Source organism: Capricornis sumatraensis, chromosome 20 (assembly GCF_032405125.1).
Source record: "Capricornis sumatraensis isolate serow.1 chromosome 20, serow.2, whole genome shotgun sequence".
In the NCBI taxonomy this organism is placed as follows: Eukaryota; Metazoa; Chordata; class Mammalia; order Artiodactyla; family Bovidae; genus Capricornis; species Capricornis sumatraensis.
The window spans coordinates 20,176,498-20,204,190 of NC_091088.1; the positions used below are offsets into that span (position 1 = coordinate 20,176,498).

General features: G+C 59.3%; 1 protein-coding gene across 2 annotated transcripts; it reads right to left on the reverse strand.

Annotated features, from left to right (window-relative positions):
- Positions 1–96: 96 nt before the first annotated feature.
- ANKRD11 (ankyrin repeat domain containing 11) lies at positions 97–27,323 on the reverse strand. Of its 2 annotated transcripts, XM_068991813.1 has the most exons (12): positions 27,237–27,316; positions 22,915–23,053; positions 16,246–16,416; positions 15,948–16,151; positions 15,337–15,479; positions 12,897–13,044; positions 6,194–12,597; positions 4,402–4,500; positions 4,183–4,326; positions 2,865–2,957; positions 2,529–2,688; positions 909–1,025 (listed from the first exon to the last, which is right to left on the reverse strand). In XM_068991813.1, the coding sequence occupies exons 1-11, from the start codon at positions 27,261–27,263 to the stop codon at positions 2,575–2,577; spliced, it is 7,686 nt and encodes a 2,561-aa protein (XP_068847914.1). In that variant the 5' UTR covers positions 27,264–27,316; the 3' UTR covers positions 909–1,025; positions 2,529–2,574. The 2 variants fall into 2 exon arrangements, with proteins under 2 accessions (XP_068847913.1, XP_068847914.1); XM_068991812.1 differs by lacking the exon at positions 2,529–2,688 and having other exon boundaries at positions 97–1,025; positions 27,237–27,323.
- Between the last annotated feature and the right edge of the window lie 370 nt (positions 27,324–27,693).

A 27,693-nucleotide genomic window follows, 5' to 3' on the forward strand; every position in this document is an offset into this window, starting at 1 on the left:
CCAGGGAGGGACCCCTCCCCTCACAGCCACATCTGCCCTCCTGAGAGGGGTTGTGTACAAAGAGCATGTAATTAATTTATTTATTTCTTTACACATAACTGAAGTGATGTTACAGTACATAAGTTATTTACAACTGTGCAGTAATGTGTTGCAAAATAAATTATCTAGAAGGCAGCAAAAGTACATTGTGAACGTGTATAAAACTGTACAGCGTTTACGGGTACACTTTTTATATGATTATTGGCTCTGTAGTGTTTCAAGTTATGTTCTCAGAAAGAGAAACAAAATGCCCAAGATTAAAGGAAAAAATATACAAACCACGTGGATTTGACTCCATTAAAAACACAACTGAGTGTCCTGCCTCCGTATCCCTGTGAGGCGGGCCGGCGGGCGGCGCAGCCAGGCCCTCGCCCGGCCCAGCGTCCTGGCCCCAGTCTGAGGCCCGAGCCATCGGCAGCTTCGTGGTGACAGGATGGCAGCCGGCCCGGTGCTCTCCCCGCCCTCTGACCAGAGACCGCTGTTGCTGAGGGGTAGACGCCTTAGTTTTGTTCTCTTGAGTTGATCAAAAATGGAACCAGGAATTTAAAGACTGCTCTCCATCCTGCAGCTCCTGAGATGCCTGCGTAGCCGCCAGAGAAGAGCCCGAGGCCACCGCGCCTGTGCCTGTGCCCCCGGCTCTGCGTCCTCCCGCGGGGGCTGGTGGGAAGGAGGCGCACCAGGGACCCAGTGCGGTTTCTCCCTAGGCGTCCCCACTGGGGACATGGTCTCCTCCCGCCGCCTGGACTCGGCAGCAGACGTCAGGGGGGCTCGCCTGTGTCCTGTGCAGCTGTCCCTGTGCATCAGGCCGGCAGGAGCACAAAGTCGTCGTTGACGTCGACCATGGGCACGTAGAAGGACGGCACCTCGTTCACGCACAGGGACTTGTGCCCGGCGGGGTCCAGCTCCTGGACTTTCAGCTGCCACTCCATCCTCTGCACGGCGTTGAGAGCCGCCGCCTCGTGCTGCTGCCGCATCAGGAGACACGTCTGCACGGGAAATGTGGCAGGTAAGGAGGGAGGAGAGACCCTGCCGCCCACTCCCCCTGCCGCGGCACTTCTGCGAGGTCGGGGCAGGGGACTCTTTTAAGCTCTGGCCTTGGGACGGCCTCTCGCATCTGGGTCTCATTCTGCCCAGTGAGTGGCCTTGCTGAGCACACAGGCGTCTGTCCATTCCTGCTTTATGCCCCTACGCCTGGGGGTTTCGCCTCTAGTCAGAACTTGTAACAGTTTTGCTTTTCTGTTTTCACTTTACAATTACTTTATTTATGGCTGGTGAGATTGGCTTCATTCGCATTCTCAGCATTAGAAATAGGTACCAAGGCAAACAGACTGGAGTCTGTGCTGTGTGTTTCATGTTAAGAATGCAGAATGTTGGAATGAGGACAGTACCTGGGTTACCCAGACGGGTCATAACCCGAGGCAGCAGTGTGGGCTTGCGGGGTGGGGGAGGTGTGAGGGAGTGGGGGTGCGGGGCACGTTTTGGGAACACATGGGAGATAGCAGCATGGCGGGTGGGAGCACAAACTCGGGTTAACAGACTTAACGATGTGACAGTGATTGCGCAGGAAGCTCATCTTATTTTCTTAGATGAGCACACAAGCGTTCAGGGCAGGGTATCACAATCTCTAAAGTGCTTTAAAATAATTCAGTTTAAAAACCTATTTCAGAAATAAGCCCTGTGTGCACCAGCAGGCCAGGCGTCCTCAGCACACACAGTCACTCAAGACCCTCAGAGTCCCGCTGCTCTTACTTAATTTAAGGTACTACGTAGGGTCTCCATCTCTGGGTGCTCCCGAGCCTGAGCTACTCCTGGGCTTCTGAACTGCTGTACAGTCCGAGTTTTCAGTGACTGAAATGAAACTGTTAGGCTGAAACCCCGTGACACCCAACAGGCATGCCTGTTTACCCAGAAAACTGCCCTGAAGGTGCGGGACCTCATCCATCCTGTGGTCCCAAGCGAGCAGCCATGCGCAAGGAGCCTGTTCCACGGGGGTGTGGCCATCCCTTGCCCCTGCTCTCTATACCTCACCAGTTTCTTTTTCTATTACTTTTTAAGTTCTTGGCACATTAAGGAAATTTAGACTCAACGTGGTCTTTTTAATGTACCAAGTCTCATTTTACTTTGGTCAAAAAGTATCTCCCTATGGGAAAGTTTTCCAGGCAGCTCCCTTCAGGCAGGCTGGTGGTGGGAGGACTGACCATGGGACCTCCATACCTTGGAGCTTGTCAGAAACGTGGCCTCAGCCAAGCCTGAAGGCCCTGTAAGCTGTTGCCTCTCTCCTCTGGACCCCTGGCCACCCCCTTGGGTATGGTGCTAGGGGCGGTCACCGAGGTAAGGTGGGGGTGAGGCTGGCAGCCCAGCGTGGAACCTGGGTCTCGCCTCCATCAACTCCACACTCAGCAGGCCCTGCCTCATGGGCCCTACTCTGTAGCAGGCGCGTCACTGCCGGTGTGTGTTCACGCGCCTACAGAGGAGGATGTGCTTCTTACTTGCTAAGCTCTCTATCTCCCCCCTGTCCTCTGCCTGCTGCACTGGTCAGCACATCCAGGGCAGGGCTGCTGGTGGATGCTGTGACCTTTGAGGAGGGTCAAGGTGGGGTCCCACAGAGGTCTGACCGCCAGCTGGTGACAGGAGCTGCTCCCCGCACACCTGGACAGGAGGGAAGACACTCTAAGAGGCAACATGGGGGCGGGGAGGCCTCGCTCGCTTGCTGCCAGCTGGGCTCAGAGCCAGTGTGAAGCTGCCTCCTCCACACGCAGCCCCACAGCAGCCGCCCCCACCCGGAGAGCCCAGCCCGCCGCTGCCGCTTAGGGAGGGAGGCTCACCTTCATGCGGTCGTACTTGTCGTCCACATCCTGCAGCCAGGATATAAACTGGCGGGCGTTGAACCTGTCCCGCACTGACTTGTTCTCATCACCCTGCAGGGAGAGCCAAGTGCATGGGAGCATCAGGGAGGGGCAGCTTCCTGGCAGTCAAGACCGCCCCCCTCACTTGGGGTGCAGCTTCTGGAACCCCACCCCGTGTCCCCACATCAAGGACCAACTAGCAGGACACACACCCCCACCCTCCTTATGGGCCCAGGCAGCTGCCCCCCAACACTGTCCAGAGTGGAGCCACCCTGCGGGTGACTCTGGACACCCCCTCAGGGTGAGCCCACGATGGCATCTGTCCAGTTTCTTCTTTGTGAAAACTGCAAGTGGTTTTTTTCTTTAAAAAGGACATCTGGGAGGCCTGAGGTGGCTGAGGGCCCCTGCGGTGGACAGTGGTTTAGGAGTGGACCAGGTTCCCCACCGGCTCCTGCTGGTTAGCTGGCAGGGCCTCTCCCCAGAGCCGCAGGCAGCCACCTGCCTGAGGAGCCCTGGCCCAAGACCTCCGTCTCTAGACCTTCAAGAGGAAGCCCAACAACGCCCTTTCAAGGTCAGCAGATCCTGTTTTCTTTTAGATGCAAAAAGCAAAACTTCTATCGATAAATGCTTTTTGTTTTGTGAAAAATATGTCACGGCTAGCACATCACCTGAAGAAAGTTTTAAAGCTTTTGTATCCTTAAAGATTATAGGTAAGTGAATGGAAAATCTTTAACCACTGTTGCATCACATGTGGCCAGTCTCCACATGATCTGCCCAGTGGGTAGGGGATGGAAGCCTGTTGGGGAACTTGGTGCCGAGGCCTGAACAGGGACAGAGGCAGAAGGCAGGCCCGGAAGGACACACTCTGGGCTGTTTTCAGAGTTGTAGCGGCTGATGAGAGTAGGTCAGGGTGCACACAAGTCAGCTTGCTTTTTGCACGTGAGATCTCTGACATGTCCATGCATGGGGTAGGGGCCCTGAGGGGCACAGGCTCCACCTACTGGGACAGAGGCAGGCTGGACCCTTGGAGTGGACATGCAGGGCCACTCTAGAGGACCGACGAGGCAGACTGTGTGTTCTGACAGGTGGTGCCCTGGGCCCTGCCCCAGACTGGCAAGTCACTGGTAACGGGCCCCTGGGCCCGCCTGCCGTCAGTGGCAGCACCGCGTCCCCAGGGCGACAGTTTCTCAGGGTCCTCTGCTCAGGAAGCCCCAGAGCAGCAGCTCTGGCTGCTCGTGTCCGAAATTCATGTGAGCTTCAGAGGAAATGGTCAGCACACGCCCAGCCCACGCCCCACCTGGCTCTCCAGCGGCATGTTGTACACCTCTGAGTCCAGCAGCATGGTGCAGGCACTGAACGGCACCGCCTGGTTCGCGATGGTCCTCGCTGCCCGGCAGTGGACCCGCAGTATCTCCTGCTCGCAAGAGACGATCAGCTTCTCCTGCGGGAGAGGGGTCGGGTGAGCTGCGCAGACGGGGCGGGGCGGGACGGGGCGGGGCAGGGCGCACGCACTCACCCGCTCGATGCTGTGCTGCAGGCGGAGCTTCCCCCGCACGGCCTCCTGCTGCTTGAACAGCTCCTTCAGGGGCTCCGCCAGCGAGGGTGGGGGCGCGATCTGTGGCCACAGAAGAGAAGGGCTCACTGGGGGCTGAGTGCTGCCCCAGCCCACGCGCCACGGTCGCATGATGCCAAGCAGGAGCCCGCGGCAGCTGGACGCATCCCCGGGAGCAGGTGAGTGAGCCCCCCTGCCCCGAGAGAGCTGCAGGCACCTGTGAAGAGGGCGGGGGGAGGCGGCAGGGGAAGCCAAGAACTGGGTGTCTGCAGCGCTGCCCTGGTGCGGTCAGGAGCAGGGGACTGGCAGGGTCCCGTTTACCACAGGCTTCACGCGCTCCGAGCAACGTGAGGCGCACTGGGACGCAGCTGCCGAGAAGCGACACAAACAGGACAGTGGGCCTGCCCGTCTCCCCAGGGTGGAGGACTTGCCCGGCCGCTTTGGCAACTTTTGAAGAGACACCGCCAGGCCAGAGAAGCCCATGGATGCCGGCAGCCACTCCACAGGGAAGAGCCAGTGCTTCTGAGTCACACAGGAAACGTGTGGCCTTGACCCTGGGCTGGAGGGGGCAGGAGGGAGGAAGAGCTCCCAGCCACAGACCATCTGAAGGGCTGCACTTGAGGCCCGCACTTGAGGTATGTGCTATCTTCCAATCTTTTGGTTTAAAATTAGCTCAAAACTTGAAAAGGGAAACCCCAGCTGGGTCTCTTCAGCTGCCTGCCTGCCCCCTCAGGGCCCAGGGCACCTGGCAGATGTCCCCGTCAGGGTCCCGGCCCTGAGAACCCCTCCTCCTGCTCCTGAGGGCGGAAGCCCAGGCCCACCTGCGGGGCAGCCTGCCGTGACCCCAAGCCCTGCACCCCAGATAGGGTTGAGCCTGGCACAGGCGCAGGCTGCTGTCGGTGAACTCGGGTGGCAGGGCCACAGCATCCTCAGCTGCTGCCTGTTTTCTAGTTCCAAGTGTTCTACAGACAATTGGCAGAAAATCCCTCTCCCTGAACAGAGATCCCAGGACAGGTTCCTGAACCTAGTGCCTCAGGCCCCGACTGTCTGGGGACAGGCCACACACATGGGACACAGCCCGCCCTGAGCCTGATGGACAGAACAAGAGGAAAGCTGGGTTTTCTGCAGAGAAGGGGATGGTGTCAAAAAGCGAGGCGAGGTAATGCTCATGTGTGAACAGGTGGCGCTTGGGGAGCATCACAAAGCTCAAGTGGCCAAGTTCTGGCTGCGGATGGAGAGAAGTGGCCCAGGTGGGCTCTCACGGCCATGAACCCCGTGCCTGTTCCCAGGTGGGGGGTGGGGGGCAGCCAAACATGGAGGACATGCTTCCCCAGAGGTCCATGTGGCAGGACCTGCCCATGGCCCAGATGCAAGTATGAGGATGGGACCAGGGGTATGCGCAGCGGGGCCTGGATGGTCACAGCTGCACGAATGTGGGGAGCAGACGGCTGACAGGCAGGGTGGGGCCTGTGTCTGGTAGGCCTGCTGGATGGGGGCCTGCTTCAAGGAGGCATGAGCAGCGCCCTCTGGCCCCTGGGGAAGAGGGGTCTAGGGCCGGGTTCTGTAAAGCCTCATGCTGTGGGAAGGGGTGCAGAGGGGGCTGGGTGTGCCTGAGGCGGGTGGGCCGGGGTCCAAGCGCAAGGTGACCGGGCGGCTGCGGGGAGGGAGGTGACACTGGGCAGTGTCATGGGCAGATGGCGAGTGGCAGAGGCCAGTGCGGAGGGGGCTGCTCCCCACCTCCGGGGCGGGCACTCACCACGGGGATGTGCAGCTTGCTGAGTGGCTTGCCATCCAGGAGGTAGGAGCCGGTGTAGGTGACGTACTCGGCGTAGCACTGCGGCGCCTGTGGGCTGATGTAGCACAGGATTTTGCGCTTCTCCTCAATCTTCTTCCGGATCTGCAGATACTCGAAGTATGGGTTGGACCTGTCGCTGTGGTAAGGCTCAATGGCGTCCAGCTTGATGGCGTCCACGATGGCGGCCAGCGTCTGCTGGATCACCTCGCGTGTTTGCCGCGTGGATGTGTGCATCTGCTGGGCCAGCTGCTGGCTGGAGCGCTGGAAGCGGCGTTTGCGTGGGTGCTGGGCCTGGGGATCGTCGTCCTCAGAGCCGCGACCCTTGGCCCTGGGGGTGGGCGTGGGCGTGGGCGTGGGTGTGGGCTCCTTTTCAGTGGGTGGTGAGCTCTGCTTGTGCTGGTTAGCCAGCATCTGGGCACGGGTCCTGGTCATGCGCTGAGGGATCTCCTCTACTTTGGGTGCCTTCGGGGCCTCAGCCATTGGTTTAGGTTCTGGTTCGGTGGATTCAGGCTGGACGCTGTCCGGGGTCCCCTCGGGCCCGGCACTGTCCTGAGGGCCAGCCCCATCTGCCACGTGGGCCTGAGCCGAGCCATCCACAGGGGCATCAAGGGTGCTGTGGGGCGAGGCCGAGGGATCTTGGCCCTCGGGCTCCTCATCTCCACTCCCTGGTGGACGCTGCTCTGAGAGGGCTGGTGTGAGCCCTGAGCCAGGGTGGGAGTCCTCAGGGGCTCTCCCCTCTGGCCCGGACCCTCCCTCTGCCGTGGCCTCAGGCAGCGCTGCTGGCTTTGGCTCCTCTGGGGGCTCTGACGCGGCTTCGGTGGGGAGCCGGGTGGCCGCCTGGTCAGGAGGCGACACCAGCTGTTGGTCAGCAGCTGCCCCAGCAGCCTCCCCACTGCCTGGGAGCACAGGGGCCCCCAAGGGGGTGTTCTCTGGAGGAACGAGAGGACTCTCTTCCACAGGCTCTGCTTCCACGTCGGGAACATCCTTGGTCTGAAGAGGGAGCTCTGGCAGTGAGAAAGGCCCCAGGTCGAGGTCGTCCTCGGCAGCGGGGAAGGCACCGGGCCAGGGCACCGGCTCCACCGGGCCGAGTGCCGACAGGTTGTGACCACCTTCCAGGAAATTATTCTCCAGGGGCCCCAGTGCCTCCACCTGAGCCACGGCTGTCACACACGCAGGCTCTGGGGGCGCATCAGGGGGTGCGTCAGGAAGGGACTTGCAGTTACTGAAGAAGGACTCCAGCCGGGAGGGAGGGGCGAACGGGGCCGACTCCTCAGAAGCAGAGACGGTGGCTGGGACTGTTCCCTCGGCCTTGTCCTTAGCTTCCAGTCCCGGCTCGGGGACTGGCAGAGGGTATGAGACGGGGGATGCCGGGTAAGGGGGCTCGGGATGGAGTGACTCGGCAGGGCAGAACTGTTTCGGGGACTCTGGGAACCTCTGTGGGGACTTCAGGAGGAGGTCCGACCCCACAGGCCAGCTGGCCGTGTCACCAGGAGTGCCCCCAATAAGGGCGGGGGGCAGGCCCTGCTCTGCAGCAGCAGGGTGCGCCCATTCGACCGGTTCCTCCGTGATGACTGTGCTGAAGGGGCCCTCGTCCAGGGGCTCCAGGAAGCTGGGCTCCGGGGGGATGATGGCTGCAGTGGCCTGCTGGTCCTCTGTGGCATCCAGGGGGATGCCAAGGTCAGGGGGTAGGGCCCCCTCCATGGACGGGGCCAAAAGCTCATCTCTGTGTGAAGGGGGGGACTTGGCTTGTAAACCAGCAAAGGCACCCTCTGGGGAGGGGGTGAGGTTGACTGTGGCCACAGGCGGGCAGTGCAAGGCGTCGACTTTGGGGGAGGGCATGCCATAGTCCGGGGAGTAATACCCTGGAGACAGGCAGGCGAACTTCTCCGCGGGTGCTGGAGGGCCAGGGGCCTTGTCCTCGGGGTGCTGTCCTGGTGAACCGTAGCTGGGAGCAGCGGGGACACTCTGCTGTCTGAACAGCTTGTCCCCGAGGCCAAACTCCTCCTCGGGGGTCCTCCTGACGTCCACGGAGACCGAGCGGTAAAGGTTCGTGCACAGTGGCCTCGTTGGTGTCTGGCCTGGGGTCTCTGAAATCCCACTTGTGGCCACAGAGAACCTGTCAAAGAAAGAGGGTGAGCAGGCGCTGGCAGAGGTGCTGGACATCGGCTGGGGGTCCGTGCAGTCGAACATGAGGTCGGGGTAGTCATCAGCGCTGCAGGACGGGGTCCGGGGCGTGTGCATGGCCTCCTCGTAGCTGGGGCAGGACACCACCGAGGCGGGGGTGGGGACCCCAGTGGGCCGGCCATGGTCAGGCCTGGGGGACGCAGGCAAGACCTCTTTCATGTGGGGTCCTGCCAGCCAGTCCCGGGGGTCCACTCCTAGTCCCGGGTGTGGCTTGTTCTCAGTGGCGGGGGCAGGAGGAACGGACTCCTTTGGTTTTCTGTCCTTTGGGGTGAGGTCGGGCCCAGGTGGCTTCTTGGGCGGGCCATCCAGACTCTTCTTGCGTGTGTCCTCTGCGGGCCGTGCCTTCTCCTTGAGCTTGGGGTCCCCGGAGCGGTGCCGCAGCTTCTCCATCTGCCTCATCCTCTCCTTGTGCCGCTTGTGCCGCTCCTCAATCTCCAGGTCCTTCTGGGACAGCATCCGCTCGAAGCTGGTCATCATCAGGTCCCCGTCGCCCAGAAGCTTCTCCCGGGGCCGCACATCTTTCTTGCCCGGGTCTCTGGCCGGGAGCAGCTTGTCATTTCCATTGCTGAGCTTCGCAGGGTCTCCCTTCTCCTTCTCGGGATTCTCCTTGGTCTTCTCCTTCAACCTGGCCTCGCCGAGCTTCCCCCCCTCGTCCTTGGCCTTGTCTCGGAAGGCGCTGGGGGCGGTGTCCCTGGCCGGGGGCTTGGGCTCCTCACGGTGGTGCCGGTGCCGCTCCTTGTCCTCTCGCCACCGCTCGCGGTGCTTCTCCCGCCGCCGCTTCTCCTTCAGGAGGTTGAGGGCGCTGGAGCCGAAAGGCCGCAGCTCCTTCTCCACCTTCTTGGGGGGCTCTCGTTCAGGATCATTTTTCTCCTTCTTTTCAGTAGAAAACAACTCGAGGGCTTTGTCCAGCTCATCCTCTGCGTCAGCCTTGGAGCCGTAGGAGGCACCGTAAGCGTCGCTGTCCAAGAGCTCCTTCTCGTACTGGCCGGCGTCCTTCCGGCCGCCTGCGTCCTTGTAGTCGTCGCTCTTGTCCTTCTTCTCGAGCTTGTCCTTCCTGCCCCGCTCTCGATCGTGGCTCTTCTTGGAGGAGGACGAGGCGTGCCGGTGCCGCTCCCTCTCCCGCACCCGCTCCTCTGGGGGCTCCGGGAAGGACACGTCCAGGAGGGCGCTGAGGCTGGGGTCCTGGCCGCGGTCGGGGAAGCCGTCGGAGGACGCCTCGCTGGCCTTGTCGTGGGAGTCCTCACGGAAGTCCTGCAGGGCCGCCTCCTCCAGCCGCTCCAGCAGGCTCTTCTCCGCCTCAGCGCCCTTGCTGGCCCTCCTCTCGCGGCCCTGCTCACGGTCCGGCCTCTCCCGGTGCCTGGCCTTGGCCTTATCCTCCGCAGGGGGCCTCTTCTCCCCCTTCTCGGGTAGCTTCTGCTTGCTCCTCTTGTCCTGCACAGCGTCCACAGACGTGCGGTCCTTCCTGTCCTTCTTCTCTTTGTGCTTCTCAAAGGTCTTCTCCCTCCTGTCCTTCCCCCCGTCCGCGGCCCCCTTCTCCTTCTTCTTCTCCCTCATCTCTTTGTCCTTCTGCTTCTCAGCGTGGGCTTGCCTGTCGGCTGAGTGCTTCCGGTGCCGGTCAGGGGGGTGCACCTCCCGCCCGTCCTCTCTCTCGGGGGGGCCATCCCCCCGCCCCTCACTCGCCTCCCCGACTTTGAATCCGCTCGCTGTGTAGTCGTCTTTTTCATCTTCACTTTCATCTGTGAAGATATCTGCAATATACCAGCTTTTCTCTTTGCCCTTTTTCTCATCTTTTTTTTCGGAGAAGTCCTCAGAGAGGATTCCAGGGAAGGCCTTCTCCCGTTTGTCTCTGCCTTGGTCAAGGGACGCCTTCCTCTCCTTGTCTTTGCTGTGCACGTCTTTATGCTTTTCCTTGGCATCCTTTTTCTCTTTAAAACACTTATCAAACTCTCTGTCCCTCTGACATTTCTCAAGGATGAGTTTTTCACTTTTGTCCTTGTCGCTGGACTTCTCCTTGTGCTTCTCCAGCTTCAGCTTCTCCTTCTTCTCCTTCTCTCTCCCCGGGTGGTGCCTCTCCCAGGGCTCCAGGCTCTTCCCAAAGTCACAGCCATACTCCTTCAGGTCCTCCCTGTGCACCTCCTCGGGCTTCACGCGCCCGTCTCTCCGCTCCTTAGCAGCCTCAGGGGGCTCCTTCCGGTCCCGGCTGCCCTCTGTGGACTCGCGCCGCCGTTTGTCCTTCTCGCAGAGAAAGCTGGGGACGGCCCTGTGCCTGTCGGCCATGTGCTCTCGCCGCCGCTCCAGGCCATCCCTGTCCTTTTTCCGAGAGAAAATGTCCCTGTCACCGCGCTTCTCCCGGGCCTTGCTCTCCCGCCTCTTCTCCTTGCTGTCCTCCTTCACCGTCTCCAGGATCAGCCTGGCCACAGAGTCGCTTTTCATGTCCCTGTAGTCTGTCACTGGGGAGTCCCAGCTGTCTTCCCCTTTGAAATCGAAGGAGGAATCTGACAGGTCTGAGAACCAGCGATCCTGCTGGTCGTCAGAGAGACTGAACTTGGTGTCTTCGTTTTCCAGAAACTGACTTTTGTTACAGTACTCGTCAAAAGCAGAGTCCTCCCGATACCCTTTTTCTTTTCTGAGTTTTTCTTTATCCTCCTTGAAGATCTTCTCCTTCTCTTTGGGAAGTTTTTCATCCTTAAAGTCATTCTTTTTCTCTAACTTTGAGGGCCTGTCTTTGGACTTCTTCTTTCTTTCCTCTTTGTAGAGCCGCAGCTTCTCCTCTTTAGGAGACTTTTCCTTCAGCAGCCTCTCCTTCTCGGCCTTGTTTGAACGGTCCTTCTCCTCCCGGAAGGCCCTGCCCCCGTCCTTGTTCAGGTCCCTGATTCTCTTCAGCGACTTCTCCTCTCTGGAGACCTTGATCATCTCGTCCTTAAACAGCCAGTCTTTTTCTTCTGACTTCATCTTGCTGAGCTTCTCCTCTTTCTTGCAGTGGTCTCTCTCATGCTTCAGGCCCTTCAGCTTGTTCTCAGCAGGCACGTCGTCCAGGAGGATGGCCTTGTCCGCCCTCTGCTTCAAGTCCTCGTACTCGTAGGTAAAGCTCTTCAGCTTCAGTTCCTGGCTGACAGAGCACAACCCCTTCTCCTTGCTTTTGTGTTTATGTTTAGTCTTGTGTTTCTTGATGACTTTGCCTTCCTTGTCCAGCTTGGGGATGGCACCATCCCCGCTCGGGTGGAAGGAGTTCTTCCTGTCGGGTAGCGTGCCCTGCAGGCCAGCCCTCTTTTTGTGCTCCTGTCTCTTCCTGACTGGCTTCAGTGACTCCACGCTGGAGCCTTCAGAGGAGCCATCAGACTCACTGCTCAGTCTTGTCCTGGTGGAGTCTGATAAGGAGCTGACCTCGGACCAGGCAGGAGAGGAAATGGTTTTCCAATTGTCTGTCCGCCAGTGCTTGGCGTGTGGGTCTGCATGGCCGGTATTATGCTTCTGGGCGGTGGAGCTGCCGTGGGATGAGGTGGAGGAGGCGGACAGGGAGCTGAACAGGGCGGGGTCCTTCAGCACCAGTGGGGACTCCTTGAGGCAGCCCGGGCTGCCCACCGAGTCCCCGCCATCCTCACCACTTTCCGAGGACTCACTCTCAGACTCGGACGAGCAGAATGTGTCACCCCTCTTCCCAAACCGCACTTCTTTGCCCTTTATTTCTTTCTTTCGCTTCTTTTTCACTTTATTTCTTTCCTTCTGCTGCTTGCAGTTCGAAGGCTCCCGGGTCTTGTTGCCGGGCAGCATGGTGTGGGCTGAGAGTCTCAGCTTCTCCCCCGCCCCCACGGCGACGCCGACGTCCTCTTCATCAGACGTGTCCGACAGGATGCGATGAGACGCCTTCTTTGGTGCAATCGTGCTGTTTTTAGTGTAGCTTTTTACTTCCATTTTGGGTATAGAAATAAAACTATTTGACTTGGCTTCTCTTCTGTAGTCCTTTTTCAGTAAGTGTTTGTCGTCCACTGGGGGGGTTCTGTCCTGCTCGTCATCCTCGTCAAACTCATACTCGTCCTTGACTGGGGTCACGGTTTTCTGCGGCTCTGGATTCTTGGCCTTGTGCTTTAGGCCCTTCTCAAACTCTGAGTCTGTGTTATTGCCATCGACCGAGCTGGAAGGTGCGAAGGACGGGGCATCTTCCTCCTCCTCCTCGGAGCTCTCTGCAGGAACAGGGAGAAAGGAGTCAGGAGCTGTTCAGGCAGGGGCAGTGGCAGACAAGCCCAGAACTTGAATAACTTGACTGAGGCTGACCCTGGGCCGAGTGGCCAGATAGGGGTCTCCACAGACAAGGGGCTGGAGGCCTTGCACCAGAGCCCCCATCCAGGGTCGGGTGCTCTCAGTCCGGAAGCTCCCATCAGCGCTGGGCATCCAAGCAGGCTGCCTGAAGTGAAACCACCTGTCCTGCCCCTCAGCCAGCCCCTCGCCCCGGCCTTCCCCGCTCCCCGCCCCCAGCACTGACCAGCTGAGCTCTCCTCGCTAGACGTGTAGGTACCCTTGCCCAGAAGCAGGTTCACCATGGTCGGGGAGCTGGCCACCTTCAGCGGTGTCTCGCCCTTCCTGTTGCTCTGCTGAGGGTTCCCTCCATACCGGAGCAGCAGCTTCACCACCTATGTAGCAGCAAGAGGCACGTCAGGGACGTGAGGACCGTGGAGCAGCCACACCAGCGCCTGCTCACAGGGTCTGAGCGCGACCAGGCTGAGGGCTACAGGCTGTGCATGCTGCCCACTGGGCCTCTCCTCACCACAGACCCATCACACAGGTTCCTAGTATTTGGTTCAAAGTTTTGTATTGGGTAAGGGTGGGGTGGGGGGGCCTGTTAGAGTAGGGAAAACAAAGACCAAGCTTCCACAAGCAGGTGTAGTTCATGTTTTTTATTTTAAAAGTCAGACTGCCTGTTCTAGTCTGTGCCCAGGACCGCTGAACCCAAGGGCAGGCAGACCTTGATTTGTCATACTGTGTAGAGATGAAGGCCTGTGATGCACCCAGCAAGTCTTATTGGCACCATTTCCCTGAGGCCATTTGCTTCCTTGGTGTCTCTGTGTTACGTTTTGGTGATTGTCACGATATTTCAAACCGTCATGGACGTGAGTCTGAGTGAACTCCGGGAGTTGGTGATGGACAGGGAGGCCTGGCATGCTGCGATTCATGGGGTCGCAAAGAGTCGGACACGACTGAGCGACTGAACTGAATTGAACCAGCAAAAAGATCATGACTAGCTGGAGATGCAGGTGACAGTTACAGTTTTAGTAATAATGTATTTTTCTCCTTTCTTTCAGGCCCTGCCACGCCTCATTTGGGATCTTCGTTCCCTGACTACAGGTGGAACTCATGCCTCCTGCCAAGGAGGCATGGAGTCCTAAGCACTTGACCCCCAGGCAAGTCTTGGAATAACATATTTTTTAAGTGGGGTGTAGTTAATGTTTTACACTCTCTTTTCATGTGGTCCATTTTTAAAGTCTTTATTGAATTTGTTAAGATTTGCTTCTGTTTCTGTTTTTCTAGGCTGTGAGGCATGTGGAATCTTCATTCCCTGACCAGGGACTGATGTGGCGTCCCCTGCATTGAAAAGCAAAGTCCTGACCACAAGCAAGTCCCCTAGTTGATGTGTCTGTCTTGACCAACAAGTGCAGGTTGCTCAGAGACACTACTACTGCACGCCCAACAGCGAGCAGACAGTGTTCAGGTGCATCAGGAAACCACTGCTCCATTGCAATCCTCACTCCACTCCGGTGGCCTCCCTTCGATGGCTGGCAGACTGGACAGGGGAGAGCAGTAACGGCATCTCCACTGCGGAAGCTCCCCTGCCCTGGGGACAACCACCGTGCACAACCCTGGGGCCAGAGGCTGGGCTCCAAGGCCGTGCCCTTGCTGTCTGTCAGCTGGGGGCCAGCCACCCCAGCCGCTGAAGGCCACCATGCTCCCAGCGCTATGGGCCCTCCCTCTAGGACTAGCGATGCAGGCCAGTCCCCTTCACATGGAGAAAGGGTCTCTGCTGTCCACACCCTTGTCCACCTGTACAGTCCAGGGTCATTTCCCATCTCCTGGTCTTCCAGCTCCCCTCTGCAGAGGCCCCCCGTCCTGAGGCCCCATGTCCACAGGCCTCTGACCACTCTCTAACAACAAGTTTAAAGATGAGCTTACAAATGCAGGCCTCATTTCATGTATACCTGCCCACTGCCCCGGGGATATTTTTAGCAAATCCTAGATATTTCATGAATTTTTCAGCCTATTTCTCTAAAAGGGCTCTTAAGAAAGAAAAACAAAAGCCCTCTCATCTTCCCTAAAATGTTACCTAATTTCTGACGTCAGCACTCAGGTGTCCACAGAAGCTTTGGCATCTCGAGCCCAGAGCCCTTCCCAACCTCTCCCGGCACCCATGTGTCATTGTCCCGGTGTGCCCATCCCCCTGGCCAAGCTGCTGGTTCCCTGGCACCTGCCAGCAGTGACCAGCAGGGCCACCACCAAAGACCAGATGTCACATGCCATCACGCTTGCCTGCCGTCTCTATAGACAGGGACCTTTTCAAGACATCGTGGTGTGGAAGTGGCCAGACCCTCACCTACACATGTGTCTCCAGTGCTGGGCCGGCACCCCAGGGGCTCATAGCTCACGGGTCACCCCGTGTGGCTGCACCCGTCCAAGGTGCCTGGTCTGACAGCACAGTGTTGAGGACAGAGCTCCCGTTCTGGGGCTGGCCACTCAACCTTCTAATATCCAACCATACCTGTGTGGCCAGAGCAGGACCCTGACACACAAGCCATGGCAGGTGTGCAGAAAGCTGGGCCGAGCTGGGGTCGGGGGTGGTTAAAGACTCACTTCCTGGTCACCCTGCCACCAGGAAGGAGAGAGACCAGGAAGTTGCAGCAGGCCCACCCGGGGGTCTGCGGGGAGGCACCCACCTTGTAGTGCCCGTTGTTGGCAGCATCGTGCAAGGGTGTGTCATCATCCAGGCCCTTGGTGTTCACCTCCGCGCCCGCAGCCAGCAGCTGCTTCGCGACATCATAGTAGCCCCGGTTACAGGCCTCATGCAGTGCCGTCCAGCCTGGAAACAGACACTCAGCACGTATGTGACTTAACCCTCAAGGCCACTTCAACCTCGGGTGGCACCAGAAACTCTTAAGGACGGGTGCCCAGCCTGGGTGTTCTTTCCTGGGGCACCTCTGGGTTGCCCATGACCGCTAGTGGTTAACCCTATAGACTAGGAAGCTGTGAAGGGTCCAGACAGGTGAGCAGTATCATCACACAGGAAAACAGAGCAGGCCGTGGGTTTGGACAGGCCTCTGTGCAGCAAGCCACCCCAGGGACTGGTCCCAGGGTTTTGGAAAAATTCAAGGTAGCACCTCTTAAAATATCAGTATTCCTAAATCAGGTTTGGGTCAGACATGTGGGGATCATGCTCAGCAGGTGTTCCGGCGTCCCAGGCCTCCTGAGGAGGTAGCTCTGGGCACACAGGAGAAGGAAGAGGGTGCTGTGTCAGAGTCTGCCCTGGTCCCACCCTCCGAGCGCTCACCCGCAAAGTCCTTGACGTTGACGTCTGCCCCCTCGCTGATAAGCTCCTTGATGCGCCGGGCGTCCCCCCGGATGGCCGCCCGGTGCAGGCGGGTCTCCCCACGCTCGTTCCTCTTGTTCACTTTATCTTTGGTTTTTGAGGCAGAGTTGGGCGTCCCCTTCTGACACACTGTTGACTGAGAGGGGTGCTTTGGTGTCATGTCCACTGCAGGCCAAGGAGAGGATGGCAGAGGTTAGCAGGCGGAATCTGCCACCGTCCAAGGGAGGGCCGCCCCCAGCCCTGGACCTCCTGGGCTCACCTGGGCTGTTGGCGGATTCCTCGGCCGTCATCTGCATGAGCAGAGCCACCTGCTGGCGCTCAGAGAGAGGGTAGCCGGCGCGGATCCCAGACAGCCCCATGCCGAAGAGCAGCCCGGCCTTGCGGGTGACGGGCTCCTTTCTGATCCGCTTCCGCTCAGGACCCTGCTTCTCTGTGAGGCGTGGGGGAGAGAGGGGACACTTCATGCCACGGGGCCCTCAACCCCGGAGCCTCACCTGGCCGCGCGGGAAGGGAAGGGGCAGCTGGCGGCACACAGGCCGCCCGGCATCACCTCTTCCGGCAGTAACCGTGCTGGGAACACGATTCCAACACCTCGTCACCAGCCACTGAAGCCAAGCCTGGCCCCCACCGACCATCCACTGCTCCAGGTGCCTCCCCAGACCGTTCCCTGCACGCCAGGCGGCGGGACGGCCGACCCGAGTCCCCGCTCACACAGGACGGGCCTCGGTCTAGCAACTGCTCGCGCCTGTGGTCCACGGCCTCCGCCCCACCCGCCTCCAAAACAGTTCAGATGTAAAATGCAAACACAGTTTAGAGACCCATGGAGAGGTCAAGGCTGACTGGGCGGTACTGTACCTTTCTTCTTGCTTCTAGGAGCCTCCATCTCATGCCATGGCGCTTCGAGGAGCGAACCAGCCTTGCAGTACCACGGCGTGGACTGAGCTGGAGGCATCTAAAGGCATCAACACAGAGCACTAACAAGATACGGGGCCAGCCCGGCACCCCTCAGCCTCCTCACGACAAGCACTGCGCTCCTCGGGCCCCTCACACACACCCTGGTGGCCGCAGACAGCCACAGTGCCCGTGTCTTTCACGGGGCAGGGGCGATGGAGAGAAAAGCACTCCGACTCCTGGGATCAGGAGTCCAAAAAAAAGCTCATGGGAACCGGGGATCCACCAAGTCTCAGATCCCTCCCCTGCGTCCCTGTGTGTTCCGAGGGAGCCCCTGTGTGGTGTGTCCTAGGTCATGGGGTGCAGACCACCGGGTCGCCACTGGGGGCCATGCTTGAGAGGTTCTCCCTGCACCCCTGGGCTGGGTCAGACCCCAGAGAGAGGCAACATCGCCACTCCCAAAACCACATACCTTTACCGCTCACCACCTCAGGCCCTGCAAGTATATCACTTTCCATGTTCTTAAGAGTTTTCACTGCTACTTCCTTAAACTGCTTGTTTATAAAAACTACAGCTGTGACTTGCTGACAGTACTCATCTGTGTCTTACATGATCACTCCCCAGGCTACCCCACCAACTACTGATTTTTAACTAACCCACAAGGCAGAGGCCCAAGAAAGGAAATTCAGAAAAGATGCTCCTTATCGTTGACCAAGAGCCCTGCTTCCCCACAAGCTGTGAAGGAAGCAAGGAGGGGGCGGCGCAGGGGACCCAGCCTTGCACCGGGCAGAGCTGGCAGAGTAGGGACCTGGTGGCTCCAAGGAGTCCTGAGAAATGAAGCCATGGTGGACGACAGTCAAGCCGCAGGGCCCGGCCCAGAAGCTACGCCACAACTGAGCAGTCACACGCATCTGTCTGGGCACAGCCTCACAATGTGGAAAGGCAGCCCTGGGTGTCAGAACCCGAGCCCCGAAGGGCCTCAGACAATCGAGGTGTGTGGCCTCCCAAGAGCTGCTGCCGAGGGACAATACAGACGCGAATTCCCCAGAGACAAGAACAGACGCACAGCCTCCCACCAGGCTGCCCTGCCAAGTCCGCGAGGTCACCCTGGAAGCACACAGACCAGCACCACTCCTCTGCTGCTGCACAGAAGTCTTTGGGACAGAGGCCGTGCCCATGACTGTAAGACACCAGAGGAACCTGGCAGAAGGGCCACAGCTGACTCTGTCTTCAAGTGGCTGTGCAGGCAGTGACACCCAGGGCCAGGGGTGCGCCTCGAGGGCTCCACCTGCACAGCTGTTAGTGGCAGCTGAGAAGCACCTGCTGCCCAGACACTGACCCCAGTTGCAGGGCAGGGCCCTGGGGACCCAGGCCTGCAGTCTCAGGAAGAACAAAGGCCACCCACAGGTAGACCAAGCACATGGCAGGCAGGACCCCACCCTAGGGGATGGGAGAGCTGGAGGGCTGAGGCACCCTAGCAGGAGTCCTCAGGTGCCGGGTGTGAGGAGCTCTCACCCCACAGGTGGAGGTTTCCCAAGGCTTAACACAAAGGAACCCCTAAATGTAATCCCATCTCCTGAGATGCTGGCTTCTCCACACTAAAGTGCAGTTTTTTTCTACAGGCGCAGCGGGTGCCAGTATCTAGAGGAGCCCACGTCTGGCTGGGCTGCGAGTCCCGGATGGAGTGGGCACCTCTGGAAGCTTGGCCACAGAGGAGTGGAGGCTGGGGTGCTGGCGCCATAGGAGGGCCCGCCTGCCTGACCGCCGTGTCCTGTCAGCACACGCCCACCCCAGAAAGACCTGCAAAGCCTCCTTCCTGCCCTGTGCAACGACCACAAGGACACGGCAGAGGAAGTGTCCCAGGCAGTGGCCACTCCCCTGGGTGTTCTGCTACGGTTTTGTTTCTTACATCCACCCAGAAGCAAAACAGAACCTACAGAAGCCCAGACGGCAGGTGCCAAGTTAAGAGACATGGATACTGACAGGTGCGTGTGAGCAGCAAGGGCAGGCCAGGGGGTGATGTGTGGGGGCTGGAGGCACCGTGCCCTGCTTCTATGGAGACATGCCTCTTCCCAGGCTGATGAGGGGGTGGTCTCATGAGCTGAATGTCCCCTCACCACTAGGAAAGCGCAACTATGTGACCTGGCACCCTGAGTCTCAAGCTTGGTCATCTTGCTGGTCCTCTGTGATGTCGGTGCAGATTTATCATCTCTTCCTGGGACGTGGTCACCCAGCCGCAGCTGCAAGGATTCCAGCAGCCCTCAGGCCTTCGCTGGTGTCCCAAGAGGCCTCTGGAAGATGGCTCTGTTCCCCCCACAACTGCCCAGCTGGGGCTGTGGAGAGAGCAGCCCTTAGCACCTCTGTTTCATAACTTGGCATGCAGAGTTGTGCTCCCTGACCCCAGCAGAACTGACAGCAAGGACTCAGAGATTCGAGAAGACCTTGTGAAACCAGGGCCACCTCTGGCTTTCGGGCAAGCTTGCAGATGCCTCCGCCTCCACATCCCCCGATTCTACCTGACACTCTGAGTGGGCCGTTCTCACACCTGCACAGCCACCGGGCGACCGTGTGCTCTTCCAGAGCCAGGCTGGATGCCCCAGCTCCCTGCTGCGCCTCAGCGAGGGTGCCAGCACCGGGAGGGCTCACCCCCTGCTGCCTGTGTGGCTTCCCAGTGCGGGAGCCCCGTCCTCTCCGGGACGCCATCTGATCTCAAGCCGGCTTCCCCGTGCAGCCCCTCCCGCTGCTGCCACCTGGGGGTCTGTCCTCACTTCCACCTCTCCAGACAGAGTGGACGACAGCTGTTTCCAGCAGAGGCCATCCCGCAGGGGCAGGATGGCACGAGCCTGGGAGATCACACGGACCCTGAGCGAAGGACGGCGTCCTCCGGCCCAAGGTATCATACAGCAGACAGGCTGTCCTCGGCCTGTCACTGCCACCAGAAGCCTGTGTCTGGGGCACAGGGTGAGTCCCCATCATCACACAGTCCTAGGCTTCCCAGCAGAGGAGCCTCTCTGGAGACTGGTTTGGCACAACAGTGGGGAATTGATGACCCTCTCAGATGTCACCACCACCTACACTCTCCCCTGAAGGGTGGGTGGGCATCCACAGTCCCCACGAAGTCACAGGGCTCAGTCGGAGCAGGCAGGAGGTGGGGTCAGTGCCAGAACCTGCCATCCAAGAGAGTGTCCTATCTCTTGGTCTCAGAAGCACACGGTCCACCATGCAGGACAGAGTCACAGACAGGCTCCTGACCAAGCAGCCAGCCTGGGCACCGTCCACACGTGACGGGGTCCCCCTGTTACGCTCCAGCCCTCTGGTGCCCTGGGCCACCACAGGCCTGTCATTCAGGCTGCAGTGAGGACCTGCTTCCTTCCGGTTTCCTGGTGTCTCCTTTTGTTTAAAGCAAATCACCATCACTGACCAGCGAAAAGGAGACCTGTGTGGCCTTCAGTACGTCCTTGACCTGAGGGGGCGCGTGGGGGGCAGTCTTTCTCCTCCCTATTCCTGACTAAGGCTTCTTCAGCGCCTGGCAAGGGCGACAGAGCGTGATCAGGAGGCCAGGGTCTGTGAGGTAAGGCCAGCATGAATGGACCAACAGCAGGGCTTCCCAACCACCGACCCCAGCTTTCACTCCAGCAACACCTGCAAACTGAACCAGGACTCCAGCAACACATGGACGGGCCACCCACTCTGCTGGTCCAGCCCATCTGGAGGCCTCCAAGCACCCCTCGGGCCCCCATCCCCAAACCCTGGCGACCAGTAGGCAGAGCAGCCACCTGACCCAGACCAAGTGGGCCCAGCCACACCCTCCAGACTCAGCCTGAGATGGAGCTGGCCAGTACCCCACACCAGTCCTGCTCTCACTGGGGTCCTGAGGACTCCAGGGTCATGGCATGGGTGGCTCTCAGAGCGTTACTCTGGTTTGGTCCATGCCCAGCAGGTGGCCGAGCGCCTGTGTGGTCACACAAGTGGCCTCCAGCACTCAGCAGGGCATGTTCTCAAAATTTCAGAGCCCAGCACATCCCCCCAGAGCAGGCCCTGCCCCTCAGGGAAGCCACGTGCAGCCACCTATGTCCCCAGGTGGAGGGAGTGAGACCGTCGTGAGACTAAGCAGGAAGGCTGCTGTGTGGTGGTCAGGTAGGTGTGTGTAGAGTTAAGCTCTGGAGAAAAAAAAAAAACAGAATAATCTGAAGTAGGTCCCAGTCCCACCAAAACTGGCACTGGGCAACGGCAGCGGGCAGGAGGATGCCCCTTCCACACTGTCCTGGGTGCATGTTCTCAGCAGGCCAGCCCCCGGGGCAGGGGGCGGGGGGCGGGGGTCTGGGGCACAGCTGAGGAGATGCCACTGGTAGCTTGGAACCAGGCTGCATCTCCCAGCAGAGGGCGCTAGAGGGACGCAGGCACGCAAGAGGGAGCCCCGGCTGCAGCGGGCAGGGATGGGGATGACTGCAGCCCCTGGCCTCTTGGGAAGGACATAATCCTGCCCAGATGGCTGCTCACCAGGAAAGGCAGACAGGGGTCAGTGACCAGGGCTGCAGGTGATGTGCTCAGTACTGACTCGAAGGACATGACACTCCCTGTTGCTGGAGTCTGGTTTGCCCCATGAACAAACCAAACAGGTAACAGAGCTGCGCGGTGGGCCCCTAGGGGTCACAGGCAGCTCATACCCTGCTGTTGAAGGGTCACTGGTCCAGTAGGACCCGTCCCCAAATGGGCGATGATGACCAGGAGGGTGAGTGCTCTGTGCTGGGCCTCTGCAGTCACCCCACAGGCCTCATGCTGAGGTGCTCCCAGCCCCCGGCCGCCCCCTCCTGGGGCAGCAGTCTTCCTGTGAGTGACAGGAAGGCCTTGCAGGAGAACACTGAACTGCAGCTGCCCAGCATCCAAGATGACTGAAACTAAACAGCAACACTGCGCCCTGCACAGACCAGAACTGGCCAAGGCGCTCAAGCCTAAGCACGTGTCTGGGCCAGCTTGTGTCCTCTGCACCAGGCCTGACCCAGAGGGTTCCTAGGAGGATGCCGACAACTCTCCTTGTGAAGGACCTCATGGAGGCTGGACCATCTTCCCAGTAACCCAGTCGTACCCCAGCTGGCACCACCAACTCCACCACCCTGCACCACCCGCTTGCAGCGCATGAGCCCATGTGCTTACTCAGGGCTGGGAGCCCAGGGGTCACACGCTGGCGGGGGGGAGGGGGGCGCCGCCTGTGGGGGGGCGGCGCCTGTGCAGGAGCTTGAGGAGGAAAGAGACTCCTTTCAGGCTTCTCCCTCTGCCACTTCTCCCAACTTTCTTCCATCTGTCTCATTTCTGTGCCTGTACTTGTCCTGTGAACTGACGCAAATTCTCACACAGCAGGGCCTGCGCCCCACCTCATCCTCCGCTCCTTCCCCCATGGCTGCATCCTGGGGGAAGCAGGACCCCCTCGCGGCACCATGGATTCGCCCATGCTTGCCCCTGGCTCAGGGGCCTGCCCTCAGATGATCGGCAGGCTGGGAAGGCTCCAGCCCCAGGGCCAAGAGGAGGGGAGTGAGCTGACCAGCAGGGGGGCCAGGTTCTTGCCTGGACCCAGCTCGTCCCAGTGCAGCTCAAGACGGAACGGCCCTGGAAGCATGGGCACCACGCGGCGGTCTCCGGTCCTCCTGCACGCGCTCCACCGCACGTGAGGGAAGACGGCACTCGCTTCTGCCCGTTTCACAGTAGCCTTTGGCTTTTACTTCAAACAACTAGGTTAATTTATGTGCGTCGGCAGCCCTGAGGGGAACCCATTTATCCTCCCATGTAAAGCTCTCCGGAGGCTGAACAGAGTGCAGATGCCTGGGAGTTCAGAGGAAGAGGAGCTGGTGGTCACACACACACGGTGGACAACACGGGAGGCCCCTGGGCCGGGGCGATTCTCTGCAGGAAACCTTCCCTATCGGCTCCCAGTCACCCTGCCATCAGTAAAGAGTCTCGCCCAGCACCCCTCCCAGGCCTTCAAGAAGGAGCCCCCGGAGTCAGCGCAGACCCAGGCTGCGAGGGTGGGCGAGAGTGGTACCTGTGTCCGAGTCCTTCTGCTCTCCATTGGCCCCCACGGTGAAGGGCAGCTTCCTCTTGGGTGCGCGCTCTCTCACCTCCTTCCCACCATCACTGCGGTCCAGCTTTGGGGTCTTGGTTAGAGAAACTTTATCTTTGTCCTGGAAAAGAAAGTAACACCTTCAGACAGCGTCCCCAAATTAAAGCTTCAATGTCCTCACATCTACAAGGACTTCACTTCCTGTGTCAGGAGAACACACCTCACACTTGGCAATGGAGCCTTCTACCCGCCAGCCATGGCACTGCTCGTGGGACGGACTCGGAGGTGAGCAAGCATACCTTCAGAGAGGCTTGACTAATGGCGCCCACTGTGCGCTGTAAAGCCTCCCACTGGACAGAAGCATGTCTGCCCAAGACAATGGGCTCCCCTTTGCGTGAAGCCTGGTCTCTCCTCCTGTCCATGGGCAGCCCCCTGTCATCTCTGGCCTCACTACAGGCCTGTGACCCTGCGGGTGGCCCCAGGGTAGGCAGCCCACCCCAGCGCAGGAGCTGGCCTAGACGGTGGTGGGGTGTGGCCATCACTCCCAGCCCTGCTGGCCTCCCGGCAGGTTACAGGCCCAGAAGCCCACAATCCAGCCCCGTCCTGGGAAGTCCAGTCACGCGTCTGCCTTGGTGTCACTATCTGCAGAACCGGAGGTGATGCCTGCCTCGTGGGAGGGGTGGAGGGCTCAGACTCCACAAGGCCCCACCCAGAAAGAGCAGCACACAGAGCCCTGCAAGTGGGGTGGGACGGGGCACACTCGGTGGCACCTCCGACTACGCAGTGCCCGGCTCACTGGCCCACAGGGCGCCGCACAGGCCGTTGGGCTCGCACTGACATGGAAGACAGCACTGCTACCGCCATGCAGCTCCCTTCCCCAGCGGCAAGCTTTCTTTCTGGAATCCTCCCCACACACACCACCTTCGCAACACTGAGGCACTCAGGTGATCCTGGGAGGGTACACCGAGGCCTGAACGCTGCACAGCCTCGTCTCCTGGGGCCCCAACAGCCCTCCGGTCTCGGGAGGTAACAAGACACCCTCGGTGACCAGGGGTCCCGCCAAAGCACACCACAAGCTGCAAGGGCATCTGGAGTGTGCAGAGGGGCTAGCAAGCAAGGCCCAATACAGGCTCGCCTGTCCCCACCTGCACCCCACCCCCACCGGAGAGCAGACCCACCAGCTAAGCCCGAGAAGCCTCAGCACCTTCCCACCAAGAAACTCCTGGCCCAGCCGATGACTCTCATCTTTAGACAGAAAAAAGATAATCCAAATCAAAATATTTCAGAAATGCAAAACATTTGAAAAATGAATGTAATTCACATTAAGATAATAAAGTACAGAAATCACGACCTTCTCAACTGCAGAAATGGCCTGAGTCGTCCTGACACCACCGCCCAGGTCACTGTGAGAAGGGTGTCCTCACTCGACACAGGCTCCACTACAAAAGACAGGGTTCAAGGCGAGAATACCTATAATCACAACTGCTGAAAAACAAAACCACTTTTTTAATGAGCAAAAGAATACGAGCATGCACTTAAGAAAGTGCCCCCACTCCAGCACAGCCGTGGGTGGGGGCGCCCACCCGGACAACAGCCTTGGGAGGTGGCTCCTCCAGTCAGAGCAGAGTCCCCCCAAACCCTGATCTTCCTGAGGGACAGCAGGATTGGACACCTGAAAGAATCATGGGAATACACAGTCCAACTCTTCAGACTGGTGAGCGGGTGAGGGAGGCTGCTGGACAGAAAGTGGGCGGTTCCGACACACTACAGACAACCAGGAAGTCACGCTGAAGCAGGCCGTGTTAATATCAAGAGACATCAAACACACAGGAATAAACCTAACAAAAGATGCTCAAGGCCTCTATGCAGATGACAAATATCCCTGAGAACAGAAACAGGACTGATAAAATGGAGGCCACTTGTGTTCATCACTGTTAACCCAGCACATCTCCCAAACGCATCTTTGCATTCAGAGCGGTCAAAGCCCAGCAGATCAACCAGCTTTTCCAAAATGTACATGGAAACCAAAGGTACAAGAATTAACAAGGACAATGCTGGAGAACAATGAAAGCGGACAAGTTAAATTACCAGGCACCAAGATCACACAACAGGTGGCCCTAAGCTACAGGCCAAATGTCCAGAGCAAAGAGCACAAGTGAGCCCCACCTGACCGCCACAATCCAGGAGGAACAGACAGCCTTCCAATGACAGTGACCAGGTGGACATTCATGGGAAGAAAATAAACACTGACCCTCCTTCACAGCTCAAAACAAAACTGAGTCCAGACGGATCACGGAGAGCCTGTAGACAGTAGGAAAACCCCTGTCTGTCTACAGACATCACTGAGTGTCAGCATGGATTGGGTCCACCTCGACCAGGTTCTGCGGAGCAGAACTTTGCAGTCACTTTGAAAAGTGAAAGTGAAGTTGCTCAGTCATATCCAATTCTGTGACCCCATGGACTGTAGCCTACCAGGCTCCTCCATCCACGGGATTCTCCAGGCAAGAGTACTGGAGTGGGGTGCCATTTCCTTCTCCAGGGGATCTTCCCAACCCAGGGATCGAACCCGGGTCGCCCACATTGCAGGCAGACGCTTTACCATCTGAGCCACCAGAGGAGCCGTCATTTTGACCAACTAGTAAACCCTGTCTGTCACCTCTGCAGAAAACCCCTCAATGTACGTGTGTTCACATCCCAGACCTGAATCCGCACAACGGAGGTGGAGCTGAACATCCACACAGCGGATACCACGCAGCCCCAGAGGGAAAACCTCCTTCTTGACACCAAGAGCCTATCCACGAGAAAGCAGCAGAAATTCCTGCCACGGGTCCACATGCCCTGTGGGTGGGGAGGCATGGTTAGCGCAGAGGCTTGACGGGGGCGGGATGGCCCCCAAGGACACTGGCAGTGCTGTGAAACCTGGTCTCGATCATGATGCTCCCAGGTTCTAGAAATGAAAGGTGCATTTCTACTTCAATCAAACTTGAGTCCCCAGCAGCTGGCTAACAGCGTGCAGAATACACCGTGCACACTGCTTTGGGCTGTGGGCTTGCCTCCTCATGCCCGCTGCCACACCCCTGGGCACTCCTCCACAGACACCCCCCAACCCAAGTCTGGGTGCTCACTGCTCTCAAGGTGGGACCCATCCCTTCCCTCATGGAGTCTGCTGTGGGCACGTGTGGCTGTCACACAGCTGTGCCCGGTGAGCACAGGGAGCTACAGCCCAGGTCCTGCAGAGCAGGGCAGGGTGCGGCCTGGACTGGGAGCAGAAGGGGCTCACACTGGGCACAGTTTGTTCCTTGAGGCTTTTTCTCCATTCCTTCTGTGCCCTCACAGACAAGCAGTGGTCCCCAGGCAACATCTGCCTTCACAGGTCATGGGGACCACAGGAGTCCATCCAGGATGGCAAAACCCTGTCCCTTCGCTGCCACCAGAAAGCCTGTCTGGGGCCCTCCCTGGTGGTCCAGAGGTTAAATGAACACTCTGCGCTTCCACTGGAGGGGGCGCAGGCTCAACCCCTGAACGGGGAACTAAGATCTGGCAGACCCCTGCCCCTGCCGCCCTTCCTGGGCTTCAGCATCTGCACGTGGATCCTGAGAATCAGCGCACCTACAGTTTCCCAGCATTCAGAGGAGCAGGGAGTCTGAGGCCTCATCCAAGACCTGCCTGAAAGCCACGTGACGAAGCAGCATCAAGCCACACCCAGCTTCCACATGAGGTCATCTGTGCACCGGCCCCTCCTCCTGGACAGGAGCCAGGGTACGGGCCACAGACCGCCTTCGCAGGTGGCTCTCCCTCGGGAAGGCTGTGAGTCTGGGATTCTGCAGACCAGCCTGGAGGGGACACTGGGGTCACAGTGCGTGCAGCACACGGCACACCCCCGAGCCCAGGGCACCAGCACGTGAACAGGACACAAGGGTGCAGGCCGACATTCCGTTTCCTGTTCACACTGGGTCGAGCAAAACCGCGAGTCCAGTTGCCCAGCAGCGTCCCGGTTAGGACCACTCACACGGCCTGTCACGTTTGGTCTGCCCACGGCTGAGGTCAGAACCCGGGGTCCTGGGGTCTCTCAGACAGGTACCAGCTTCTGTCCATGGACCTAGTGCTGAAAGCACTCTGCTGCCAAACGACAAACACATCCTCCAGAGGAAGCTGGTGCCGTCGTCCACAGCCACCCAGACCACGGCAGCTCCTCCCACGCTGGGCCCAGAGGGGGCCCAATGCCAGCGCCCTGCGCTGGGACAAGCAGAGCAGCCCGGGCGGGCGACACCCAGGTCTGACCCCGCACAGATGTGGGAGCTCACCTTTTTCCCGGGCTGCTTCTCCACCATGTCGCTGCTCAGGGAACGCTCTTCCTGCTGTGGGGTTCTAGAACACCCACCCTTGGGCATCGTTTCTCCTCACTGGGCCTTCATTCACGCCGCCATCGCTTCATCATCAACCGTCTGCTTCAAAACAAAGGACATGGGATTAAGGTTCGGTGACCCCACAGGAAACCCAGGCACCTCCAGCCAGCGTCGCACGATGCATGGTGCGGTGGCTCTTCTGAAGGGGTCCGCTCCCCCATCAGGGCCAGAACAGGGCTTCTCCTGACATACTACCCAGTGGCCAGCCCGACAGGGCACTGTCTACACCCCACGATAGAGAACACGGCGGGGCCTTCGGGTTCACATGGGAGTCCAGCTACCAGGCAACTAGAGACCCCACTGCATCACACGGAGTTGGTCAGTCCCCCCAGCCCCCTCCCCGCAGAAACCCAGC

What these genes read in the sequence shown, in the direction of transcription:
- ANKRD11 (XM_068991812.1), bottom strand. Translation starts at nt 27,323, where the DNA reads ATGCCCAAGGGTGGGTGTTCTAGAACCCCACAGCAGGAAGAGCGTTCC. An exon ending in GGAATCCGCCAACAGCCCAG is followed by an intron (nt 16,152 to 16,245) that starts GTGAGCCCAGGA and finishes CTTGGCCTGCAG; the next exon opens with TGGACATGACACCAAAGCAC. An exon ending in ACATGCCGCTGGAGAGCCAG is followed by an intron (nt 2,958 to 4,182) that starts GTGGGGCGTGGG and finishes CTCTCCCTGCAG; the next exon opens with GGTGATGAGAACAAGTCAGT.